The sequence below is a fragment of the Cottoperca gobio genome, chromosome 1 (genome assembly GCF_900634415.1).
Source record: "Cottoperca gobio chromosome 1, fCotGob3.1, whole genome shotgun sequence".
NCBI lineage: Eukaryota > Metazoa > Chordata > Actinopteri > Perciformes > Bovichtidae > Cottoperca > Cottoperca gobio.
Window position 1 is genome coordinate 7,341,454 of NC_041355.1, and position 21,765 is coordinate 7,363,218.

Below are 21,765 nucleotides of genomic sequence, written 5' to 3' on the forward strand. Positions count from 1 at the left end.
AAATGGACCCGAGAGGCCTTAATTCTATTTCGTTTTATTTGTTATACTTTTCTCTTGGACATCCGTAGAGTGTGACCCTAGACTTTTGTATTAATTAATGTACATGTAAATCTAAGAAATATAAACAAGATATTTCCTTAATTTAGTTGTATAGGAGGCAGAGGCCTTCATGACTATGTACACAAACGTGCTGTTTTAGCCATGCTAGTTGCTTTAGGAGGGCACAGCCTTCACATTCATCTAGCTACTATGAGCTCAACATTGTCATTTCTTATATTCTTTGGTTTATGACTAAGTATCTGCAAAACATTCCCTTCAGCCCGAGTTTCACTCAACGTTTACTGCTAGTTATCAAATGTTAGCACATTACGCTAAGATGGTAAACAGGCTACATGCTAAACTAGCATTTAGTTTAAAGCACAGCTGTAAATTAGTAAAGCCTCACAGAGTCCAGCACGGCTGTGAACACTTAAGTCTTGTTAAAAATGCATTACTAATACAAAAAGAGTAATGATATGAAGCTTAAGCACTACTGGAGCTTCAAGGGTTTTTCTCCAGCTACCTCCTCGTGTCATTTAAACTGGTCTGTAATAATTGCACATTTAGGGCAATGAAGAAACACGTGATTGTTACTTAACCTGCTCTTAGCGCATGGTACATATGGTCATTTTCATCTTATATTTCAGGAACCCGCTCTTTCTAGCAGAAACTCAGAATGTATAAGTTAACCAATATCTGATACTCTAACGACTCTCCGCCTAAGAAATTGTTTTAAGCACACAAGAACAAATGTGGAATGCAAAGGAACTAGGACTGCAGATCCACTAAAGGTATCTAGTCTGTGAGAGGCAAAGACAAATGAAGAGAACAGTCGAGTGAGTTGAGTTCTGTAAATGTACTTCATCTTTATTTCATGTCTACTTCATGATCAGTTACATAGAAATCCTCCATCTTGTGTGGTTTTAGTGAAGTAGCTACAGAGCCTAGAGCTGGTCAGTTGTGACTCCGCACAGAGTTTAGACAGCTGCTTTCTCTCTCCACCATCAGATCCTGCACAGCTCTCTACAGCCAACCAGCAACATGACCTCAGAATATCAATAACCCGGGTCCTAATCTAAACAATGACTTCACCTGCTGGAGAATACTTACTATCCTCCAGGAAGTAAAGCATCACGTCCTCCGTTCTACTAAACATTGATATTCGGAGATCATGTTAAGTTTGAACTGAGGTGAAATACAGTCTGACTTTTGGATAAAACGCACCTTTTAGTGTTCAACTTTTGGTACAGGAGGTTAGAGAACATAAAAACACACATTTCACGTCACGTTTTAATACGTGTCAGAGGACCGTCCCACTTTGACACCTGGTTAACCTTCATTTAAAAACAAACAAACAAAAAAAAAAAATCAACAGTGATGTCACACGTCAGCTCAGTGTGTGTGTAGTGTATGAGTGTTTGTGTACTTTAGTGTGTGCGCGTGAGAGTGTTTGCACACACCCACAATAGTGTGTTATGGTCTGATCAGTGCTTCAGCAGACACTCGATTAGGGGGTCAGTTATACGTGTTACTGGCTGCGTCGCAGGAGCAGCGGGGGTTAGGTGTAAAGGGGAGAGGAGAGGAGGGAGGGCGGCGAGGGGGAGAAATGAGGCCTGCTGCGTTTTCTTCATTCATTTACAAGATTTCTTCACATGATGCGGAGACCCTGGATTGAAGCTTCTAGACTCTGAGGAGGTAAACACACGATAGAGTTAGAGCTGAGGACATCTGAGAAAATTCATCTCTGAAGAGGATTTGTGTGCGTTTGTACCTTGAAGTCCCAAATGGTCATTGCTCCATCGATGCCCGTGGTGCAGAACTTGCGACAATCCCTTTTGTCTCCTTCATAGATAGACACTTGGCTAAGAACCAGACATATAGAAACATAAAGACAGTTTCAAAAAGGGGTGAAGAAGTTATATTAGAGAAAATCATGACGATGGATTTCACTATATTGCCACGACAAGAGTGCGATGGTTCTGATCCTCCATAGAGAAGTTGGACATTTAGGGAAATAAGGATAGACCAAGAAATACTGCCGTAAAACCACAAAGAGCTGCTTTTACACCGTTTCTTTGCACAGATTAAACAAATCAGTGAGCTGCATGTGCCGATATGTGGATTTTATTCCCTTTGGAAGTAGGGGAAAGTAGCTAGCCTGGCTCTGTACGGTCTTTGTGCTAAACTAAGCTAACCAGCTGCTGCCACTAGCAAGAAAATAAATGAGCTTGTATCCCAAAATGTCAAACTATTCCTTAAACTAAGTTAAATCTACTAAATAAATCTTTCCAAAGAATACTCTGGTACATGCTGCGGAGGTTCGACTCCCTGTGTTTATACAGAGCCTGTTTTTGTTACTAATAAAGAAGACTGGGACTTTTAATAAAATGTATATATTGGATGCAGCGCTCCACTGAGCTTCCAATATGATCTATTCCAGCCAATACTTTTTTTCTTCGTTGATTCCAGTTAGTGTTACTTACGTGATGCTGTTCTGGTGCAGTGTGTCCAGGGCAGTGTTGCGGTCCTCGGTGGTGGCTCTCTTGTCCATGTTCCTGAAGCGCTCCATGGCGGAGATGTTCCTCTGGATACTCTGCTTGGGGAGGTCGAGCTTTGACACAAATGTCAGTGTTCCACCGTCGTCGCAACGGAACAGCATGGGGCAACAGTCGTGGCCCTGAAGACGCAGACAATATTAATAAAAAATAAAAATCACATTCCTTACTTATTATATATTTGTGCTTGGAAATATGTAGCGTCTGTTTATTCTTACCGCAGCTACTAGACTGTTCTCTGAAACAAAAATGACACTGAGGAGAGGAAGAAACTCCGTCTTCAGCTGTGAAGGACTAAACACACAAACACACACACACACATTAATTATCATCTTGAGAATCAACTGGTTTTTATTGTACTTAAAAAAAGATTAAACATCTGGCAACCCTTTATTGACCACTTGAATAACGCTGCTCCTTCAAACTAGTCTGGATTAAAAGCTCTATTGACGTATTTGACATCCACTCTATTATTCCCGTTTATTATCTTTTCTAATAAATTGGTGGCCAACAATATAAAGAATAAATCTAAATGTATTCTCATGCAGTAAAAGCACATTCATTTTATTGATGTTTTTTTTTGTTAATGTGATTAGTTGCTTTTTCAACATGATGAATGCGTGGGAGAATATTTTAATTTCATGAAAGGGGTTAGTCATTTTTTGGAGATCATGAAATCCCTTTAAACGCATTCACCTCAACATCTACGAACATCTGTCGCTTAAAAAGAGAAATCTCTCCATCCCTTCACCCTGTTTGGTTTAGAGGATGAACATTTTATCTCATTTACTGTATTTAGTTGCTGTAAAAACAAAAGTGGTTGTTCTAAAACTTGCTCTTTCATTAGTAGCTGAAACTTCACAGTTTTCACTCGTCAGTCCTTTTGGACTATACCGTCTGATTTTCCAGCGGCATCTCCTTCAACACCGAGTGTACTGGCATTTATACTCACTGAAATATTTGACAAAAACATGCCAACTTCTACTTTGTTTGTAGTATAGCAACCATCACTTCTGCCATATTTGTAATCTTCCTGTAGTGTTAATTAAATAAACAAATTATTCCAGATATTTATTTAGTTCCCCGTTTTGTTTACCATGCACAGTCCTGTCAATGATTTTACACTATCGCTGTATGATGTAAACAATGCAGGATTTAAAATACTTTAAAAATTGACAAACAAAATGTTTTATGAGGACGGAAATGCACTAAGCAGATTTGTTTGGCCTCAAGACATTTTGGAGAGTAACACTGAATGTAAACATAATGTTTGTTTACTCCACAGGGCATGTTTAATCTGGGAAACCTGCTGGGTACAATCACATCCAGGATCCCTCTTTGGGTGGAAATGAATATACCTGGCAGTCTTAGAGCTGTCCACCACAGTGACAGTGCTATCATGGCTGACCCAGGCCAGGCGGTTACCAGAGGCTGAGAACGAGACAGAGTGGACCCAACCCCCTCCACCTAACAGACACAAAGGGGATAAAAGAGGCAGCTCTGGTTAGTTCAAAGTGTTACTGCAAGTCATATGAAAGAACATTTTTACCAACACATATAAAGACAAAGATACAGACCCGCTCCTCCAAATTCTGCTAGCACAGCCCCAAATGGCATCTTGCTGCCCCAGGGTGTGGGGCCTGGTTTCTCTTCCACCTCCTTAATGTAGGCTGAGAACACCCTGGAGGCCAGAGAGGGAGGGGAGGGGCGGGTAGAAGCAAAAAGCAGAAAGCAAAAATAGCAAGTGAGGACGTTGGCGGGTTTTCAATCATTTAATCTTCATCTCTTAACTTTCACCGTTAACAACATTCACCTGCATTTGAAGTCACAGGATCCAGCAGCCAGCAGGATGTTGTTGGGATGCCAGTCCAGACTGAGGACGGTGGAGCGTACTGGCTTCTTGATGTGCTTGCTCACCCACCTAAAACATTTGAAAAAGCAGACATCTTATAAATGGAAAGTGAAAACTTCAGCACTTCTACCTAATATTTATGTATAAAATCAATTAATCTGACATTCAAATTGGAGGGTGGGTGTAGTTCAGTAAAACTGAACTGTTTGTTTTATTGTCTGCTGACAATTTAACACAACACATCCAGCAAAACAAAAATGAAGAATAAGAATAAGGCGGCCCTAGTTTGACAGACGGAGAGACTTGCAGACATGAATCAATGAGCGAAGTGAAACTGAACAGACTGGCAGTGACAATATTTCAAGCCTTGGAAAGGACATTCATAAATCATTGGACATACAGTCCTTTGGTTGTAAACCAGGTGACAACAAACCACATCTGCCTCGAGGTTGTTGCTGTGTCGCAAAGTAATAAATGAGTATTTAATGTGGCTGGAAATCTTTCCACAGAAAGACAGAAATAAGTGTCACAATTATACCATCCAACTGCAATACTGCACTTAAAAAGTGACAACACACTATATATATTGAATTCAAAATAACTGATAATCCTCCTGATAAAAGCATTTAGCAAAAACAATCAGAAATATAAATTTGGCCAGAATCTTGCGTCTATGTTGTATCTATTTCAATAAAACGCCGTATGATTGTACAAATAGTCTCACCAGTCATTCTCGGACTCAAAGTAGCAGACAGAAATGAGTCGAGCACCACTTCCGACTGCAAACTTGTTCTCCAGTGGAGACCACTTGACGAAGGTGGCGGCTCGGTTGATCCTGAGGATGACCAGTGTGGGCTTCCATACGCCCTCCTTCTGCGACCACACATAGGCGTTACGGTCTGCTCCACATGTCACTATACGGTCACTTTTGGGAGCCCAGTCAATACCTACAACACAACAAAGAGAGATTATGTAATTACTTGCTGACTATTGCAACAAACATGAACTGTATCATGACGGCACACTCGAGAGCTTTTACAGAATCAGACATGTGTCAACTCATGTTAATGACTTTACCAGACACACTTGTTTGACTTGTTTGTGGGTTATAAGAACAAATGAGTCTTATGCAGCCTGATTAAATACCTGTTATGTGTCCATTGTGCTCCTTCAGTTCATGAGTCTTAACCCACTGGTTGCCACTCTTCTTGTAGATATGGACTTCATGGTTATTTGGACTGATTGCAATTTCTGGAGAAAATAAAATATAAAATCAGCAGGTTAACAGGATGGAGTACAGGTAAACAAACTAGACCAGTGTCTAGTATCTGCCAAATAATGAGCTGGACTACTCAATGGAAAGGTTCACAAATCCTAAAAGCAAAAAATATTGTTTTTGTGGCTGAAGTTGTTGACATGAATATATATACTAACGATAGTATTTCAAATTCCATGGTAGTGGTTTCGCTCATTTTTTTTTTAATGTCCCAGGTCGTACAGTGAAATACAGGAGGAAATATTTGAGCCTCACGTGTCCTGTCGTGGTTCCACGCGTGGCAGGTGATGGGTTCCAACAGAAACTGGTGAAGGGACATCTTGTCTGGGTGTGGTCCTTAAGTGGAAGTCTGAGAAGTCACACAGCAAAACTTAGTTTAGCAACTAGCGACAAACACACATCCAGATCCAACAGCTGAACTGAACTTCGCCTCTACCGGCATCCACAGATGACAGCGATTATAAAAAGTCTGTTCAAGTATTTCTCAAATGGGACAGCTGTTAACTTTATTGCTACGTAACTCGGATTGTTAGCATTAACGTTAGCTAAACGCAATTAGTCAAAACATTGAAAGGCTGCTTTATCAAGCCAATGTTAACGTTAGCTTAAATATTACCAACGTTGGCCAGCTTACTTTCCCCCATAGTGAAACACATAGTTTAACACTTTTATGAAATTAAATCGGCTTGCTTAGCTAGCTAAGTTTCTATAATATAACAATTTACCTTACTAGTTTAGTCGGTAATGTTAAATCAACAGCAAAACATCAAAATTGCTAGCTTACTGTTCACCGGTGTCAAATAGGCCTAGCAGCCAGATTGGTCAATTTGAGAAATGTAAAGACGTGTTGCTATTCACACGTTAACCAGGAGGCCTCTTCTACTCTGTCAGACCCCGGGTTTTCCTTGCGGGAGATGCCTTCACTTGCTACGGGTAGCCGTACATTCCACTAGCCCGCATGCTAACTTACCTCGTCAGTCCGGTTCTCCGAGTGTGCACTCTCGTTAGCCGGCAAGCTAAATTACGCTAGCGGGGAAAGGTTAGATCAGGAATGGACCTGAATTCGCGGACTCTGGTCAGTCGACACGAATTCGTCCAGGAATGTTGAGGGAATGTCAAGACGGCCAGTAGGATACGACCGGGAGCATCCGGTAGCTAACTCGGCAGCAAAACCCGTGGATGCCTGGCTGACAGCTAGCTTAGCCTCATCACGCTAGCCGATACATTCAACTGGGAAACCTCGGCTCGTTCACATCGACGTCTCCACACAATCTACGACGAGTGCGAAAGAGCTCCTCTAGTGGTTCAAATAGAAACATCCAAAGTTGCCTAACCGGTTACAAAACACCACCATCTAGTGCATTTTGTGGACTAATCTCCCATAAAACTAGCAGTGGCTATGGATGACCCACAGTGTCAGTCTTTATGAACTGAGATAATGTAATGATTACCAAATGTCCAATGAAAGCACCTGAAAGATGGGCCTGAGTTATTAGGCTACCTGATCTTGAGTCCCTGTCTTGGACATGGTCCCTTTGTAAAAAATCTAGTTTTTGTGCTTACATGTTGCATAATGTCTAAATAAACACAATTAAATTATATTTCATCATTTAAATACTCGGTCAGAATGAGCTTTAATGGCCAAGCATGTGTCCACATACAATGAGTTTGACTCCTTTTTCTATTGCTCTCAATGTACTTAAACAGACTCACTTTTACACCATGGCCCCCAAAGAAGGCTGATCTGGCCATGTTCCTAACCTGTACATCCTGTGCTGGGGCCTTATAGGTTCATAGCTTATTTGAAGTCCACATTAGTGTGTCATGTTCAATGCACTGCAAATAAGAATATGATCATTATTCTGACAATATACTTTATTTGTGCTGGAGAGTTGATTATGATCAGTTGTTATTATGATCAGATCAATACAAGTAAGTTGATGCCATGGTGGTCAAAAGAGAGTACATGTGTTTTAATCTTTCATCATCCACCACAGAATTTAACATTTAATCGATGCCCGTTATTGCAGGTACCTATGCAGTGATCAAAGTAACTTTAATCCAACACACACCTGTCATTCTATAGTGTTTATTTGGCAACAGTACACATCTAAACCTTTTAAAAATTCAAATGGAAGTGAATGAAATTGAGGGGCTTCAAAATTACAGACACGCATTCTCCATTAAATCTGCAGTAAACCTAAACAAGGTGGCACGCTCCACAGTGCAACCTAAAAGAACAACCTCCAAATCAAGTTTTGCCCATTTTAAAGTTCACCCTGCTATTGCCTTGTGGGTAATAGGATCTTAAACCAATCAGAGGAGAGCTCAATCAGTACTTCTCCATCGCACCTGGTAGACTGCTGACTGCAAACACGTTCAGAATATTGCTCCCTTTTTTCTGTGCTACACACAAATTGTTAAATGGAGAACAAAACAAAAGAGGATGAGACGTTTACAAAACCTCCACAGTGCTTCGTACCAGGTAAAACATCCTCTCAATTTACTTGAATTACAGGGCCTGAAATTATCAGTTTTTCACAGTTAAAAAACAATGTGTGTGCGTGTAATTGTTCTTCCAGATGAAAGTGAAACGGTGAAAAATGTGAGGATCTACCATGTTCACTCACCTTTCAGCCCTCCACCCCCTTCCTCCTCCTTAACTCACTCACCTCTAGCAGGTACATGCTCACCTAACATATGCCTCCATTTTGAATATGTAGAGTAGGCCTGTTTTTAAAATATTTTTAATTTTGCATCTCCTCCTGGTCGGTATGGGTCTCTAAGTGACATTTTGTAGGTGAAGGATGACGTGGAACAATTTAAGAAAAATTACATAATTCAAAAACATTTTGAGGACACTTTTTTTCTTTGCACAACTTAATTGTAGTGTTACATTTTGAAAATAAGCATCTTATATTTATCCCCACATGTCTTCTCTCTAGTGTCCCCTGCTCCTACATTTACTCCCAAGCTGAGGTTTGTGAACTATGAAACACGGCTGTATCGCTTGCCAGCTCTGACAAACTGCCCTGCCTGTAAGACACAGGTCACCACGCAGGTCACCTACCAAGTCGGGTGGCACGCGTGGTTCATGTGTCTTGTGTTTGTGATATGCGGGTGAGGAGAGACTAAATCTGGTTATTTTATTACCCAGCATCATTCATACAAAGGCGAAGACTGATGTATAATTTCTGTCTCACAGGTTGGTGCTTGGATGCTGTCTGATTCCCTTTTTTGTCAAATATTTCAAAGATGCCTATCACACTTGTCCTCGCTGTCAAAGGGTCCTCCATATACACAGGAGGACCTGCTGCGAATAAACACACAAGAGTCCCTACCAAAATGTTAATCTGATGGCTAATGTGTTTTGTCTCTTAAACAGAAGTTCAATTGCAATAAAATGTTTGTTTCAATCAGTCAGGATAACTTAAAATGAATATATTTGTTTATGGAGAAGAAATGTTGGTTCATGTCATGTATAAAAGCGAGATTTATGCGTTTTAATGTTTTGTAACAATCCTATTAAATAAATGTTTTCTGTGGCGATCTATTTCACGATTTCCGTCTTTTATAAAAGAAATCACTGGAGAAAATGCTGAGCTTGCACATAGAAAGATTGTCATGCCTAAATTAGACTTTGTTTCTACAGATTTTACCGTCACAACTACAGTACCCGGTATACAGGTTCCTACCTTACTTTCACTCTTCTCATCAATAAGTTCTGAGTGGATTAAGCCTGCATGTGTACTTGCACGTTAAGTAGTAAACGTGCCCTCACTGACATGACACCAGAGGATTAGAAGTGTGGGTTTATTTTAGATCTTTGAGCCTCGGAGTAATGAGCATTTGAGATTCAGCACCACCTTCATTCCCCTCGTCTAAGGTCAAACACGCCTTTTTGCAGCTTGCCATGCCACACTCTCCTGCTGCTCAGGTATAAGAAGCTGTCAGGATGTCTGCTGGATCCCAGCATCAACGCACTGAATGCTGACCCCTCCATGGCTGAGCATGCATCCGCGTATCTTCCTCTCCCTCAGTCAATCTTTTTCCTACTTCCGGTTGCCCTCTTCTTTTTTCTTCCAGCACTTCAACTGCAAAACTGAACTCCTCTCCTATTTGATCCTGTGTGTTGCCAAAATGCCATTCATACCACCAGTGTCGATTACACGCTCTGTGTCAGGACTGTCTGAGAGACCGATCAACAACACTTCATCTACAGCTACTTTGACAAAGCTCAGAAGAGAAGCTGCTTTGACGAATGTCCAAAGAGAAGACAAAGGCGGCTCAGTAAAGGAGCTACGGGCTTTGAACCTCAAGCAGCTGGGGAAGAAGAGCCAACCCAGGAGTTATTTGCCAACCGCCAAAGGAGTGTCAGTGGCCGAGCTGCATGCAAAGAGAAGGGAGAGATTACTGCCTTCATCACTAACGGATAGCTTCCCAGCCTCCAGCTCAGGCGAGTCCCTGTCTAAGGCACAGCAGCAAAAACATGTGAGCCAGATCTCTGTAAAACGTGCACCGGAGGTGAAGACAAGGCCCGGGCATCAGGAGGAGGTCCGTTTCACACTGACTCTCACACCTGATGCTGTTCTGCTGCTGCAGCGGAGGAGCGGCGAGAGACGTCAACAATCGGCGTGCAGAAATGCCGGAAGTGGAGGAGGTGTTTCTGGAAGCGCCTTGGATTCCAGACTCAGGAGGGAAAACATCTCTAAATGGCACCAACCAGCAACACAGAGACGGAGCACTTCAAACTGCAGAGTCGCTGCTAAAAACAACAGTGATGCTAAACTGGGAGACATAAGCTCAATTGTGAAAATCTCTCTTCTGAACGAGCAACATAAGTATGATGATGTGGAGTATGAGGAGGAGGACCACTGTGTGGATGAGCGTGTGGTGCTGAAATGTAGAGAGTGGCTGCTTGGATTGGAAAACACACCGGCAACATTGGGAAACCGCCTGCATAAGAGTACAAGAGGTGTGAAACGTTTCTAAAGGTGAAATGAGAAGCGTTGCTTAAGTGAAGTGTCATCTTCCAACCTGAGCTTGAACTTCAGTTTCCGTGTTGGCTAGTTGCTAAGATGTGTTTGTGTTATGTATCCCCCTGGTGCTTTTGTGTTTCTCTTTAACTGGGCCGAGCCCTACTAAGATATTCATCCATTGTAACTGTGTTTAAAGTTTTTAGAGAATTTTGGCAGGTTCATGAAATGTTCTGTTCCTGAAAGTAAAACTTAAGACATTTAAATTTGTTCTGCACATGATAAAAAATACTGACCAACCACATTTTACCAACAGATCACATGTCACAAGGGTTATTTGCAGAACATTGAAGTTATTGTACTTTGAAGTCATAATACGCTGCACTCTGTGACTTTGTGAGAAACATAATTATTCTCTATTGATTTTTTAAAAGTTTACTACTTAACGAGTGTCCAATGTATACAGGCAGGATTATTTATAAACTGATTACATGTAATGCACCGTGCAAGACAACTCATTGACTGTGCTGTAAATAGGAAGGTTAAAGTGCAGGCTCAGACACCTGCAGCTGGCCGGTCTACACTTTACTTCCCTGTTTAACTTCACATGCAGGTCAGTAAAACTATCATTTTACATTAAAGAAGCAGATGGATGAAAACATTTTATTTTATTTTATTTTATTATATATTTATATATATATGTATATTTATATATGCTTTAATTTGATTAGAAGGCCACTGTTAACCCCAATGACCATTTGGTTATGTTTCAAACTCCTGTTGTACAGATATATTATTAATTAATACCTAAAACAAAACTTTATAAATTCTAGTGAAGATCCCAAAAGATTCCATATATGCTGAATTTAAGGGGAAAATACGTCAAATCATGCACTACACATCTAGAATATTTCCTTTTAATGCAATGGTGCAGATCGATAGATAGATATTGTGAATGATACTGCCAGAAAGAGTATTTTCCAACCTCACAGCTAAGGGAATTGGAATAATTTTTAAATGCTTTTCTGTCATGCAAATATTTTTCTATGTTCTGTGATCAAGATTTACAGCATGCATCTAATGAGTTTACATCCATACTTCATGTTAAGTTATCAATATATTTTTGTAAAAAGGAAATTGTTGACTTGACTTATTTTTCACATGGAGAACTGAGAAGTGAGTTTGTTCTTACTAAAAATATCCCCATAAAATGTAGAATCTGTACATCTTTCCTTTACTGTGTCTAATGTTGTCTCACTCACAGTAAGTAGCTTTGTAGGGACTTATAAGTTTGCTTGACGGTTGCTGTTCATTCCCTCGTGGTCTGTCCAAGTGTGCTTAGTGGCAGCTTAACTTCCTGGGAGTCAAATGTTACAACACGTGTTTGTATGTATGTGAGAGCGTGAGTGAGTGAGTGAGTGAGGGAGACAGATTCCATGTGTGATGTTCAATGAACATTGTGATTTAAATTATAATTTAAAATGTAATAACATTAGAAAGCTTATTTCATCACATATAAAACCCAAACGAAGGTATGTGTTTCATTTGAGGCCCGATAAATAAATAAGATTGTTAAGATGGGGTTTAAAATATTAAATTAATTTGTTTATTCTGTTTATTATTAGAGAGAAGACAGAGGTTTGTTAATTAACATTTGCCTGATTTGTTGATTATTAAAGAAAGTAAAGACCAAAAGGTCGGAATATTAAGTTTATTAGCTTTTAGTATTATTTTGGACCGTGTCAGAATGGTAAATGTTTTGACTTGCGCTATAAATTATTATTCATGCGCGCTTCCGGTTCATCCGTTCAAAAGGTGGATAAGTTCGGCCAGGTGCTTCCTTTGTTCCGTAGACTCATCGCGTGGGATCAATGTAGAGAAGGCCACAGAGGTATGTTACAGCTGGTTAAATGTATTTGTTGGCGGATATGTTTGGTAACTTCGGCGGAGCGCATTGACGTGTATAACTTCATGTGACGGCGCTGCGCCTTTGTGTCCACTGCGTTTAAACACGCGGTGTTCTAATGTTTATCCATTTATCATAAGGATGTGCGGGTTGTGGTGGGATAAGGATTACTGACATTAATGATTGAGTTTGATTTATTAAAGATAAAATGTAACTGATAGAAACAATAATTATAAAAATGCTGAAGGAAATATTTCCAGCATAAACATTTGTTCAGTTAAGCAGTGTTTATCAGATGTCATATGTATCCTTTGTTTTCTGTTTGAAGGTTTTCAACCTATTGGAACTCAAATGAATTGATGAATACATTCAAAATATGAGTTGAGTTGTCCAAGCGTCCTCTGTATTCTGAGCCTTTTCAAGTTTGTGCAGACATTGAATAAAAGCCACAGTAACTTGACAAAGATAAAGGCACAGTGTTTGGTTGAGGGATACATAAACAGATGGACGACCATCATTTCCAGCGGTTGATTCGTCGCAGCTGTACGTAGGCCAGGACCATGCAGACCGATATTATTCCCAGCAGAGCAACCTGGTTCTGCCAGAATCCCCACACAGAGTAGTCGATGTCCTGGCTTTTCAGGAACGCCTCCCCTGGGATGCTGCAGCACACAGAAGAGTGAGTGTATTTGTGTGCGTGCGTGTGCGTTATTGTGCCATGTTATCGCTCAGCACTCACATGGTTGTGTTGCTGTAGAAAAACTGTCCTGACATCTCGTTGATGAATACAGCCTGAGAGAGAGACAAAGAGATTGGGCTGAACAACTTCATCGCTGCAGATAAAAGACAATATTAAATTGAACTCCACTGATCTCATTTTCACAACCACACCCTTCTGCTCTTGCTCTGCCTATTTTCCATATCTTACATTCAGTCCATATTTGAAGATGCTGATCCATTGCAGCCAGGAGAGCCAGTTCAGCATGGCGTTGAGATTCACAAGAAAACCACCAAAGACCTTAAATGGGAGGATGAAGAAGAAAAGAGGGAATACAACTAATTCTGCTATATATCTTCAAGACTACACATAGTGATCTCATGTATATTTTCTGTGTGTGTCACACCATCATGAAGACGAAGGGCAGAGCAATGAGGATGTTAGCCATGGCAAATGAAGATACGCTCGCTGAGACGAGGAAGGCCAGACCGACTCCTGCCAGGCTGACCAGAGACATGGTCAGGGTGAAACACATGAAGGCCTCAAAGGCGGGCTTCAATCCTGAAAGAGTGGTGGACAGAATTGGGTCAGTTTACTTTAAAATGTAATCAATTACATATTACAAATTACATGGCATTTTAAAAATAAATAATAATGTAATCCATCTGATCCAACTTTTTTTTTAAATCTGAATACTTTTGGATTTCTACAAAATAAAACATTTAAATATTCCACTTTATGTTTTAAAGAAATGGAAGCAGTGACCAAGAATTGAGTTTTAATTACTAAATAGGTTTTGCATATTCAGCACTTAAAATTGATCAAATCAAATGACCCTTACAAAACACTACTGTCACAAACTACAGGTGTACTGTGAGTATTCTATACTATTATATATAATATATATATTATATGTGGGATGCTGTTTCTTCTGTTTTTGTTGCTGCTGTTTTTACATCACAAGGAAGACTTTGCTCTTGTAACGCAGGAGAAGCACTTATTCAAAATGTTCATCTTCCATTTTGTAATGTAAATAAATAAGAAATCATCATTCAAAATGTTAGGTAATAGCATTGGTTATCATTTTAAAATTGCCATATTTTAAAGATGTAATCAAAAATGTTATCAAATTGTCCTTCACAATGTAACTATAATCTTAATTAGACATTTTTTCAAATGCAATCTGGGTTGATTATTATTTTTTATAATCTGATTACATTATAAAGATTACATGAAATACGTTACTACCTAACCCTGGTGGTGGATTCATGTCAAAAGGAAAACAGAAATGAGTATGACAGTGGACATAGTGGAGTATTGCTTTTAGCAGGTTCCCCCTGGTGGGTTCAGACATGGCAGAAAGGTCAAATGAAAGGTTCCAGACAAAAAGAAATCAACAGTAGGAGCATAAATTAGGAAGACATACACAACTGGAACCCGGCAGCTCCCTGTCATTTACATTATGTTCCTCAAACCTGAACTCCCTTGGGGTGAAGCCAAGCCTGTGCAGAAATAATTACCGACTGTCTCCTTATTCACTGCATAATATGCTGTGTTCACTCGCTACGTCAACAATTTTGAAGATCTCTGCAGTCCTAAAGTCAGCAGATCAGGTGCTAAAGTCATCTCAAAGAATGAATAAAACAGCAGCGGTTCTTCTCTGCATCAGGGCAGTCTCCAGCCGTCTGTGTATTCATGGTGTGTATGTAAGACTTACCCATCATATAGTAGGCGATGGCTGAAAACACAAAGATGGGGATCATACGGTTGGGGATGAGATCGGCAAAGATCTTGGACAGGAAGTACACAGAAGTGCGGTAATAGCCACTGGAGTTCTCATGACTGCAACACACAAAGACTCTCAAGAGTACCATTAACACATAAATGCAAAACATTGTGATGGAGTTAAAAACGTATTCACTGACAATACTTGAAAAACAGATACAATTCATGTCACACTTTTAATATACACCTCTGTATATTAATGTATAAGGCATAAAGTATTGTCTGTATAGCCAAGGTCTGATATATCTTATTCCTCTGTGCTGTAGAGCTCTATTGTTTTCCAACAAAACACATACATTAGGTACACTGTTCTTCATTACCATGAACACACACTGTCGTTTATTCTGACTCAATCTCACATACACCAACATGAAGAGAACTGTGATCCACATAAATCTATCTAGGCTTTGTTGTCATGCATCTTCTGCATTCATCTGCACTTCTACACGCACACACACAACTTTTATCTTTCACTCACATGAAGATCGCTCGTTCATTGATAAAGAGTTCAACAGCAGAGAGATTCCCAAATACCATGTTGATGATAAGGAAGAAGAACGCTCCACTCCTGTCGCAGAGAGAGAGAGTGAGAAAGAGAGGGAGAGAGAGTGAGAAAGAGAGGGAGACAGAGACAGAGAGTGAGGGGGAGAAAGAATGATGACAGAGAGACAGAGACAGAGTGTGAGAAAGAGAGAGGGGGAGAGGGGGGAGAGAGGAGGGGGAGAGAGAGAGAGAGAGAGAGTGGAGACAGAGTGTGAAAAGAGAGAGAGAGAGAAGAGGAGAAAGGATAGAGAGATAGATAGAGAAGCGGTAATGTCGCCGAGATAATATTGTCTGAAGGGGGAGCGCTAGAATCATGCGCCCCTGGCTAGAGTATTAAGCGTCTCTTTACCCGCTCTCTTCTCCCAGAGATTTCCCTGCGCTCCTCGCTATGCTCTCCTCTGCCTGCTCTCTCGTCTTGCTCCTCCTCTCTTTTTTCTCGTGCTTTCTCCCGCTCTCTCTCTAGCGCCCCTCTCGTTTTTTCTGCTCGTTCTCCCTCTCTCTTCTCTCGTCTTTCCCTCTCGTTCTCCGTCCGCTCTCTCGCGCTCAGCCCTCCCGCCTCTCGGAGCGCCCTCGCTCGCCATCTCTGGAAAGAGAGAGAGACGCGCCAAGCGTGAGAAAATCCTTTTGCCTCTCCCAGAGAGAGTGAAAGAGAGGGAAAGAGGAGGTGTCGGGGAGAGAGAGAGAGAGAGAGATGATTATCAATTTATCTGATGTATAGTCAAGAAACAAATATCAGCCTGACCTTCGTTTTATCTCCATAAACCTGCAAGAATAATGTTAATAATAAGAGTTGTTTCCTGGCTTCTCATCTCCCTTATTTACTGTATTTCAAATTTAATCCCACCATCATACCCCTAACGCTTACATACATCTTTATAATTCTTGCCTTATCAGCCCTAGCTATTATTTTTGCAGCCTTCATTTCTGAAATGAAGATACCACATCATTACATTTTCTTGTCTTCCACATAATAATGTAATAATGCAATAATATACGATAGAAACCTTCAAAACAATCAAGAAAAACCTTTGATATTATCTAATATTTTCATTAAGTAGTTTTGCTGTAACTCTGCAATGAGCTATGGGAGGGTGTTTGAATGTGCAAAGGTGAATTTATAGCATATACACTGATTTAAAACCAGGAAGGTACTGTACCTGTTCTGTAAAGCCTCGGGGAGTGTTAAGGGCATTTGGTAATAAATGAGTCCCACCAGAATTGCAAAAAAGATGTTGAGAGCCAACTGGGCATAAGAGGTCTGAGGGTTCCTCAGACTGTTCAGCACTGTCCTGCCACACACCACACGCATCTGCATCCAACACACACACACACACGCACGCACGCACGGACGCACGGACGCACGCACGCACACACACACACACACACACACACACACACACACACACACACACACACACACACACACAGACAGACAGAAAAACGTTTTTATGGGCATAATGACAGTTATAAACAGGGTTCATTCAGCGGGCAGCCAAGCACCTAGCTGGCTGGCACAGTCATTAAACTCTGCGACGTTACATCATAAACTCCCTTTAATTTCAGTTTATCACGAAGTAAATAAGTTGTTTAATGTAAGAAACATGTTTTGTTGGCTGACCTGGTAGAAGAAAGAGGTAGCATAGTCAACTGCCTTCTCTTGACCTATGGCCCCTATAGCCGCGTTCTTGTTGACATGGTCCAACTCCTCGAGCACATTCTGGCACAGTTGGGACTGGTGGTACTTGGTTGCCAATGGGTTTTTACTCTCTACTGTGGAAAGAGAGAGAGAGAGAGAGGTCATTGTACACCGCCATGGTGTAGATAAGGATAGCGTTAGTCATGGACTCTTCTCAAGGTTTAGTGATTTACAAGTGAAATCATTATCAGGGCGTCTAAGATAAAATCGAAAGTTGGTTAAAGGATTAGATCAGTAAAGATTCCTGGTCTCAATGACATATACAGACTATATAAACTTCACATATTTTCTGTAAATTCTTTATTATTTTCTCTGTATAGGTTTCTCTGTGTTTCTGTTTCTGTGTTTATGTTAAAACCTATATAAAGGCACTTCCTGGCAGTACCAGGCAACCACCAGAAACAATGAGGAAGTCATTGCAGCCAACTGATGTTTCCTCAAGGAATATCCTCCTAATCTAATATTTAAATGTGATTTCAAACTTTAACATTACAACCCATTTTAGCCAAACTTTACTTGAACACGTATTCTTACCCACAAACAGCATGCCTAGAGCCTCTGCTGTGGTGCTATATACCTAAACTGTGTCTGTGTAGGTGTACCTGCAGTTAGTGACTCTAATGTTGATTTTGCCTCTCCGTTTGTGACGTCCATGAAGAAATCAGCAGGGTTGTCGAAGGACTCAATTTGGTAGCCTGTACAAAAATACACACATAGACACACACATATGCAAATATATCATAAACACATGCAAGACACTTGAGATCAAATTGTGCTGCATGTGGCCCGCCCCTGAACTAAAATGAGTTTGACACCTCTGATCTAGACAAGGATTCATCACATTATATTCCACCACATTTCTCGTCGTAAACACACAAACACACACATACCAAGGTTACTGAAGTATTCCAGTGTATGCTCTGCTGCTCCTGCGTACACCACCTCCCCTTTATGCATCAGAGTCAGCTGGTCAAACTTTCTGAAGATGGAGTAGCGTGGCTGGTGGATGGAGAAGATCACAGTCTTACCGCTTCTGGACAGCCTGAGCACACGTAAGAACATGTGTTTACATCCATAATGCTACAGAGAACAAAAAGAACCAGATGATGAAGATGCAGCAGTTAATAAAGCCGATAGTCAAGAGTACCTTGCCCACTGTTTGACCTCGCCATCTTCAGCAGCATTGTATACTTCAGTTGATATTTGTATCTTAAAGGAGGCCTATGTGTTGCCTAATGTGGAATTAAGGGGAGACGCTAGAGGTGAAAAGGGTAAAAAGATGTAACTAATAGATATTCCCCAGTTGATTAATGACATAAGACACTTGTTTTCTGAATTACAAGTTTTCTGAAATGTTATTTTTAAATATGCAAATGAGGCATGATCTTATTAAATATGTGTTAACTTGCAAACATTTAAATATGCCAATGAGGCATTATCTAATGCTAACTTTTAGGATAAATGTATGTGCGCATATAGACAAAATGTAGTAAAATAAACAAGTTTTAAGTTTTCTTTCCACCAAAATCTCAAAATTAACCCGTGCATAAAAAACTATGTTTTTCCTATAGTGTCTCGCATGGATTATTTGTGCTGTACCTGTACAGTAGATTGATGATACAGTTTGCTGTGTTAGAATCCAGTCCGGTGGTTGGTTCATCCAGAAACAGCAGAGAAGGAGATGTGATGAGCTCCATCCCAATGCTGCACCTCTTCCTTTCACCTCCAGATACGCCACGCAGAAACTCTGTCCCTATCTGCACACACAACACACATGTGCTGCTAAACTGAAGGGTGAAAAACACCAAATACTCCTGTTCATGTAACTGATTAACTTGTTTTTGAACATTTTAATGTCAGTGTTTTAGACTTTGCAGTTGAAATACACAACATCTTTACACAGTACAAATAAATGTCTACCACTCAGCCACTGTTTGTTAATGAAGAGGAATTTTGTGCACTTTATTTTATAGTGTGAACACCGTTCTCTCATACTGTATATGGGTTAGGGTTAGGGAAGTGATAAAGACAGATTCACTGTACCTTAGTATCTGCGCAGTCTGTTAGGCCCAGGTCTTGTATGATGGTATCTACTCTGCTCTTTTTATCTGTGGAGGAGTGATGCCGAGGGTTGAGACGCAGGTTGGCGCTGAACAGAAGGTTCTCCCTCACAGACAGAGTGCCCATCAGGATATCGTCCTGCAAGCACATGGATGATGTAGGCCCAAACTACTCAGAAGAATCCAATATATAATAATGTCGAATAATGTGTGTGTATTTTTGTTTTTGTGTACCTGGACCACATAGGCAGAGCTGAGCCTGAGGTCAGTTGTGACGGCTTTACCATCCACCAACACTTGTCCTTGCTTCAGTCCAGCTGGGTCTTTTCTTCCTGCGATTACATCCAGCAGTCTGACCGGAAGAACAATTTTTTTTTTGTGTGTGTGTTTGGGGTTGTAAATGTGTGTGAGACAGTGCCTGTTTGTTTTTTTCTTACGATGTTTTACCACTTCCGGTGGCGCCCATGATGGCATTCATCCCAGGTCTCATGATGCCACTACAACATTCAATCAGAAACTGAAGTCATTTTACTTACAGAGAGCATTTTAAAAATAGTAATACTATCTAGAATAAATTATGTCCAATTACCTTGATATACTGTAGCTTTAAAAAACAAAAACAAACATTCAACCTGCAACATTCTCATGTTTTACATTCACAAGTCAGGAAATCACGGGTTACATTTTAAAATGATTATATACAACTGTCTGATCATGAAACCATGCTGGTGTAATTGTTTGAATATTACTTTATTATTTCCACTTCAGTGTTACGTTATTGTAATCTGGAATAAGGTTATCTTTCACCAGTCATTAGATCCAGACCATTACATCTATCCATGTGCATTAGTGGATTTCAATGTAATTCATAAAAATATCTTTGTTGTTATATATTTGACAATAACTGCACAACAGGAAGTACTGCTGCGCCCAAAAGTAGCACTAATGCATATAATGCAGTCAATTACATATTACGTGCGTCCGTGTGTGTATACACGTACACAGGTGAGTATCATGTCCTACCTTACATCGTTGAGGATGTATTTTTCAGGACCTCTCTTGAAGCACAAACTCTTCTCCTGAACACAGTAGTGCAAGTTGCTAAATGTGACTGTTGGCCCTCGTTCCTGAAAATACTCGTCATCATTGCAAACAATCTGCTCCCCCTTAGACATCTTCAAAAACGGCAGTGTTACCAGCAGAGAAGAAAAGGAAGTTGTGTTTGAAGAGGCGAGAGCGAGAGAGGTACAGTCTGACAAAGAGACCTGTGCAGTCAAACAGAGAAACAGGTGAGAGAGCATGTAATCAGCACGTTTCTGTTATAAACTCATCTGATCTTTGGACTACTTCAATTCTTAGCTCATAGTCTCTAAACAAGAGAGTGTGACATTGAACTTTTCCCCACAAAACACAACATAAGATTGTCAGCAACGCTATGTTTATTTTGAAAGAAGAAATAACATTGTAAACATAGCTCTTACAAACAAAAGGTTGATAAGCAATGTATTGTACTACTGTGTTCAGGGGATTGGCTCCTACAGTTTTAATTAGTCTGCTATGACTAGTAGCTTATGGTGGCTAATTCTAGGTAATGTTTGTGAAATATTGCAACATTACAGACATTACAAAATCAGTTTACTAATTTAATGACTCTTCATCACTTGAGATACCTTTCTATGTATTGTATGGGTCTTAAAATATTGTATATTTTAGATATATTTTTACTATTTCTTTATATTATATTTATTATAGTCTATATTATTGCACAGTTTTTTTATCAGTATGCACAAAAACACCAGGAAATAAATCCTTCAATGTGCAATCCTACTTTGCAATAAAACAGTTTGCTAATGTAGTCACGGATTTTGTCCTTTATTTCTTATAATAAAGACATTTTACAATTGAATGAATGTATATTTTGAACTCATTGCTAAAGGCATGGTTTCTTACCTGTGAATTTAAATAATTGGATATGGAATTTAGCCATTAAAATAATAAAATGTATTGTGTATACATGAATGTTTCTCTTGATTATTTTCCAGGAAACCAAACTAAATATTCATCCAAAGCAAGACAAAACTTTAATCAATATTCTCAATAATAAAAGCGCAGAGGGTTTACCAGAAAATCTTCACAATTGGGCAATAGTGTAGACAGAAGTGTCCTTATACTTTTGACCACATGTAGTCATGGCCCACATTTCCATGGCCAGGCTGCCCCCTGCTGTACAGAATGCGGTGTGGCAGGCTCCTGGGTGGGAGCAACTTTGTTTTTCTCTGACCTTTTCTCTTTTTCTGTCGTTGTCCAATCAGGCTTCGTGTTCAGCACAGAGAACCGCCTACAACAATTCCTGTAGCCA

General features: G+C 40.1%; 3 protein-coding genes across 3 annotated transcripts; 1 reads left to right on the forward strand and 2 right to left on the reverse strand.

Annotated features, from left to right (window-relative positions):
• Positions 1 to 880: 880 nt before the first annotated feature.
• On the reverse strand, positions 881 to 7,116 carry arpc1a (actin related protein 2/3 complex, subunit 1A). Its single transcript, XM_029439387.1, has 11 exons — positions 6,693 to 7,116; positions 5,978 to 6,071; positions 5,593 to 5,697; positions 5,171 to 5,393; positions 4,408 to 4,515; positions 4,172 to 4,275; positions 3,953 to 4,061; positions 2,813 to 2,888; positions 2,523 to 2,716; positions 1,811 to 1,901; positions 881 to 1,726 (listed from the first exon to the last, which is right to left on the reverse strand). The coding sequence occupies exons 2-11, from the start codon at positions 6,039 to 6,041 to the stop codon at positions 1,688 to 1,690; spliced, it is 1,113 nt and encodes a 370-aa protein (XP_029295247.1). The 5' UTR covers positions 6,042 to 6,071; positions 6,693 to 7,116; the 3' UTR covers positions 881 to 1,687.
• A 929-nt stretch (positions 7,117 to 8,045) lies between these two features.
• LOC115011355 (lipopolysaccharide-induced tumor necrosis factor-alpha factor homolog) lies at positions 8,046 to 9,275 on the forward strand. Its single transcript, XM_029436491.1, has 4 exons — positions 8,046 to 8,207; positions 8,305 to 8,403; positions 8,668 to 8,842; positions 8,928 to 9,275. Exons 1-4 carry the CDS (start codon positions 8,147 to 8,149, stop codon positions 9,043 to 9,045), a joined length of 453 nt encoding a protein of 150 aa, XP_029292351.1. The 5' UTR covers positions 8,046 to 8,146; the 3' UTR covers positions 9,046 to 9,275.
• A 3,606-nt stretch (positions 9,276 to 12,881) lies between these two features.
• Positions 12,882 to 21,730, reverse strand: abcg2b (ATP-binding cassette, sub-family G (WHITE), member 2b). The gene is made up of 16 exons (XM_029436333.1): positions 21,688 to 21,730; positions 20,430 to 20,671; positions 19,844 to 19,903; positions 19,641 to 19,758; positions 19,390 to 19,545; positions 18,946 to 19,103; positions 18,237 to 18,388; positions 17,949 to 18,041; positions 17,269 to 17,417; positions 16,808 to 16,959; positions 15,586 to 15,675; positions 15,040 to 15,164; positions 13,729 to 13,883; positions 13,533 to 13,622; positions 13,344 to 13,396; positions 12,882 to 13,266 (listed from the first exon to the last, which is right to left on the reverse strand). Exons 2-16 carry the CDS (start codon positions 20,579 to 20,581, stop codon positions 13,119 to 13,121), a joined length of 1,851 nt encoding a protein of 616 aa, XP_029292193.1. The 5' UTR covers positions 20,582 to 20,671; positions 21,688 to 21,730; the 3' UTR covers positions 12,882 to 13,118.
• Between the last annotated feature and the right edge of the window lie 35 nt (positions 21,731 to 21,765).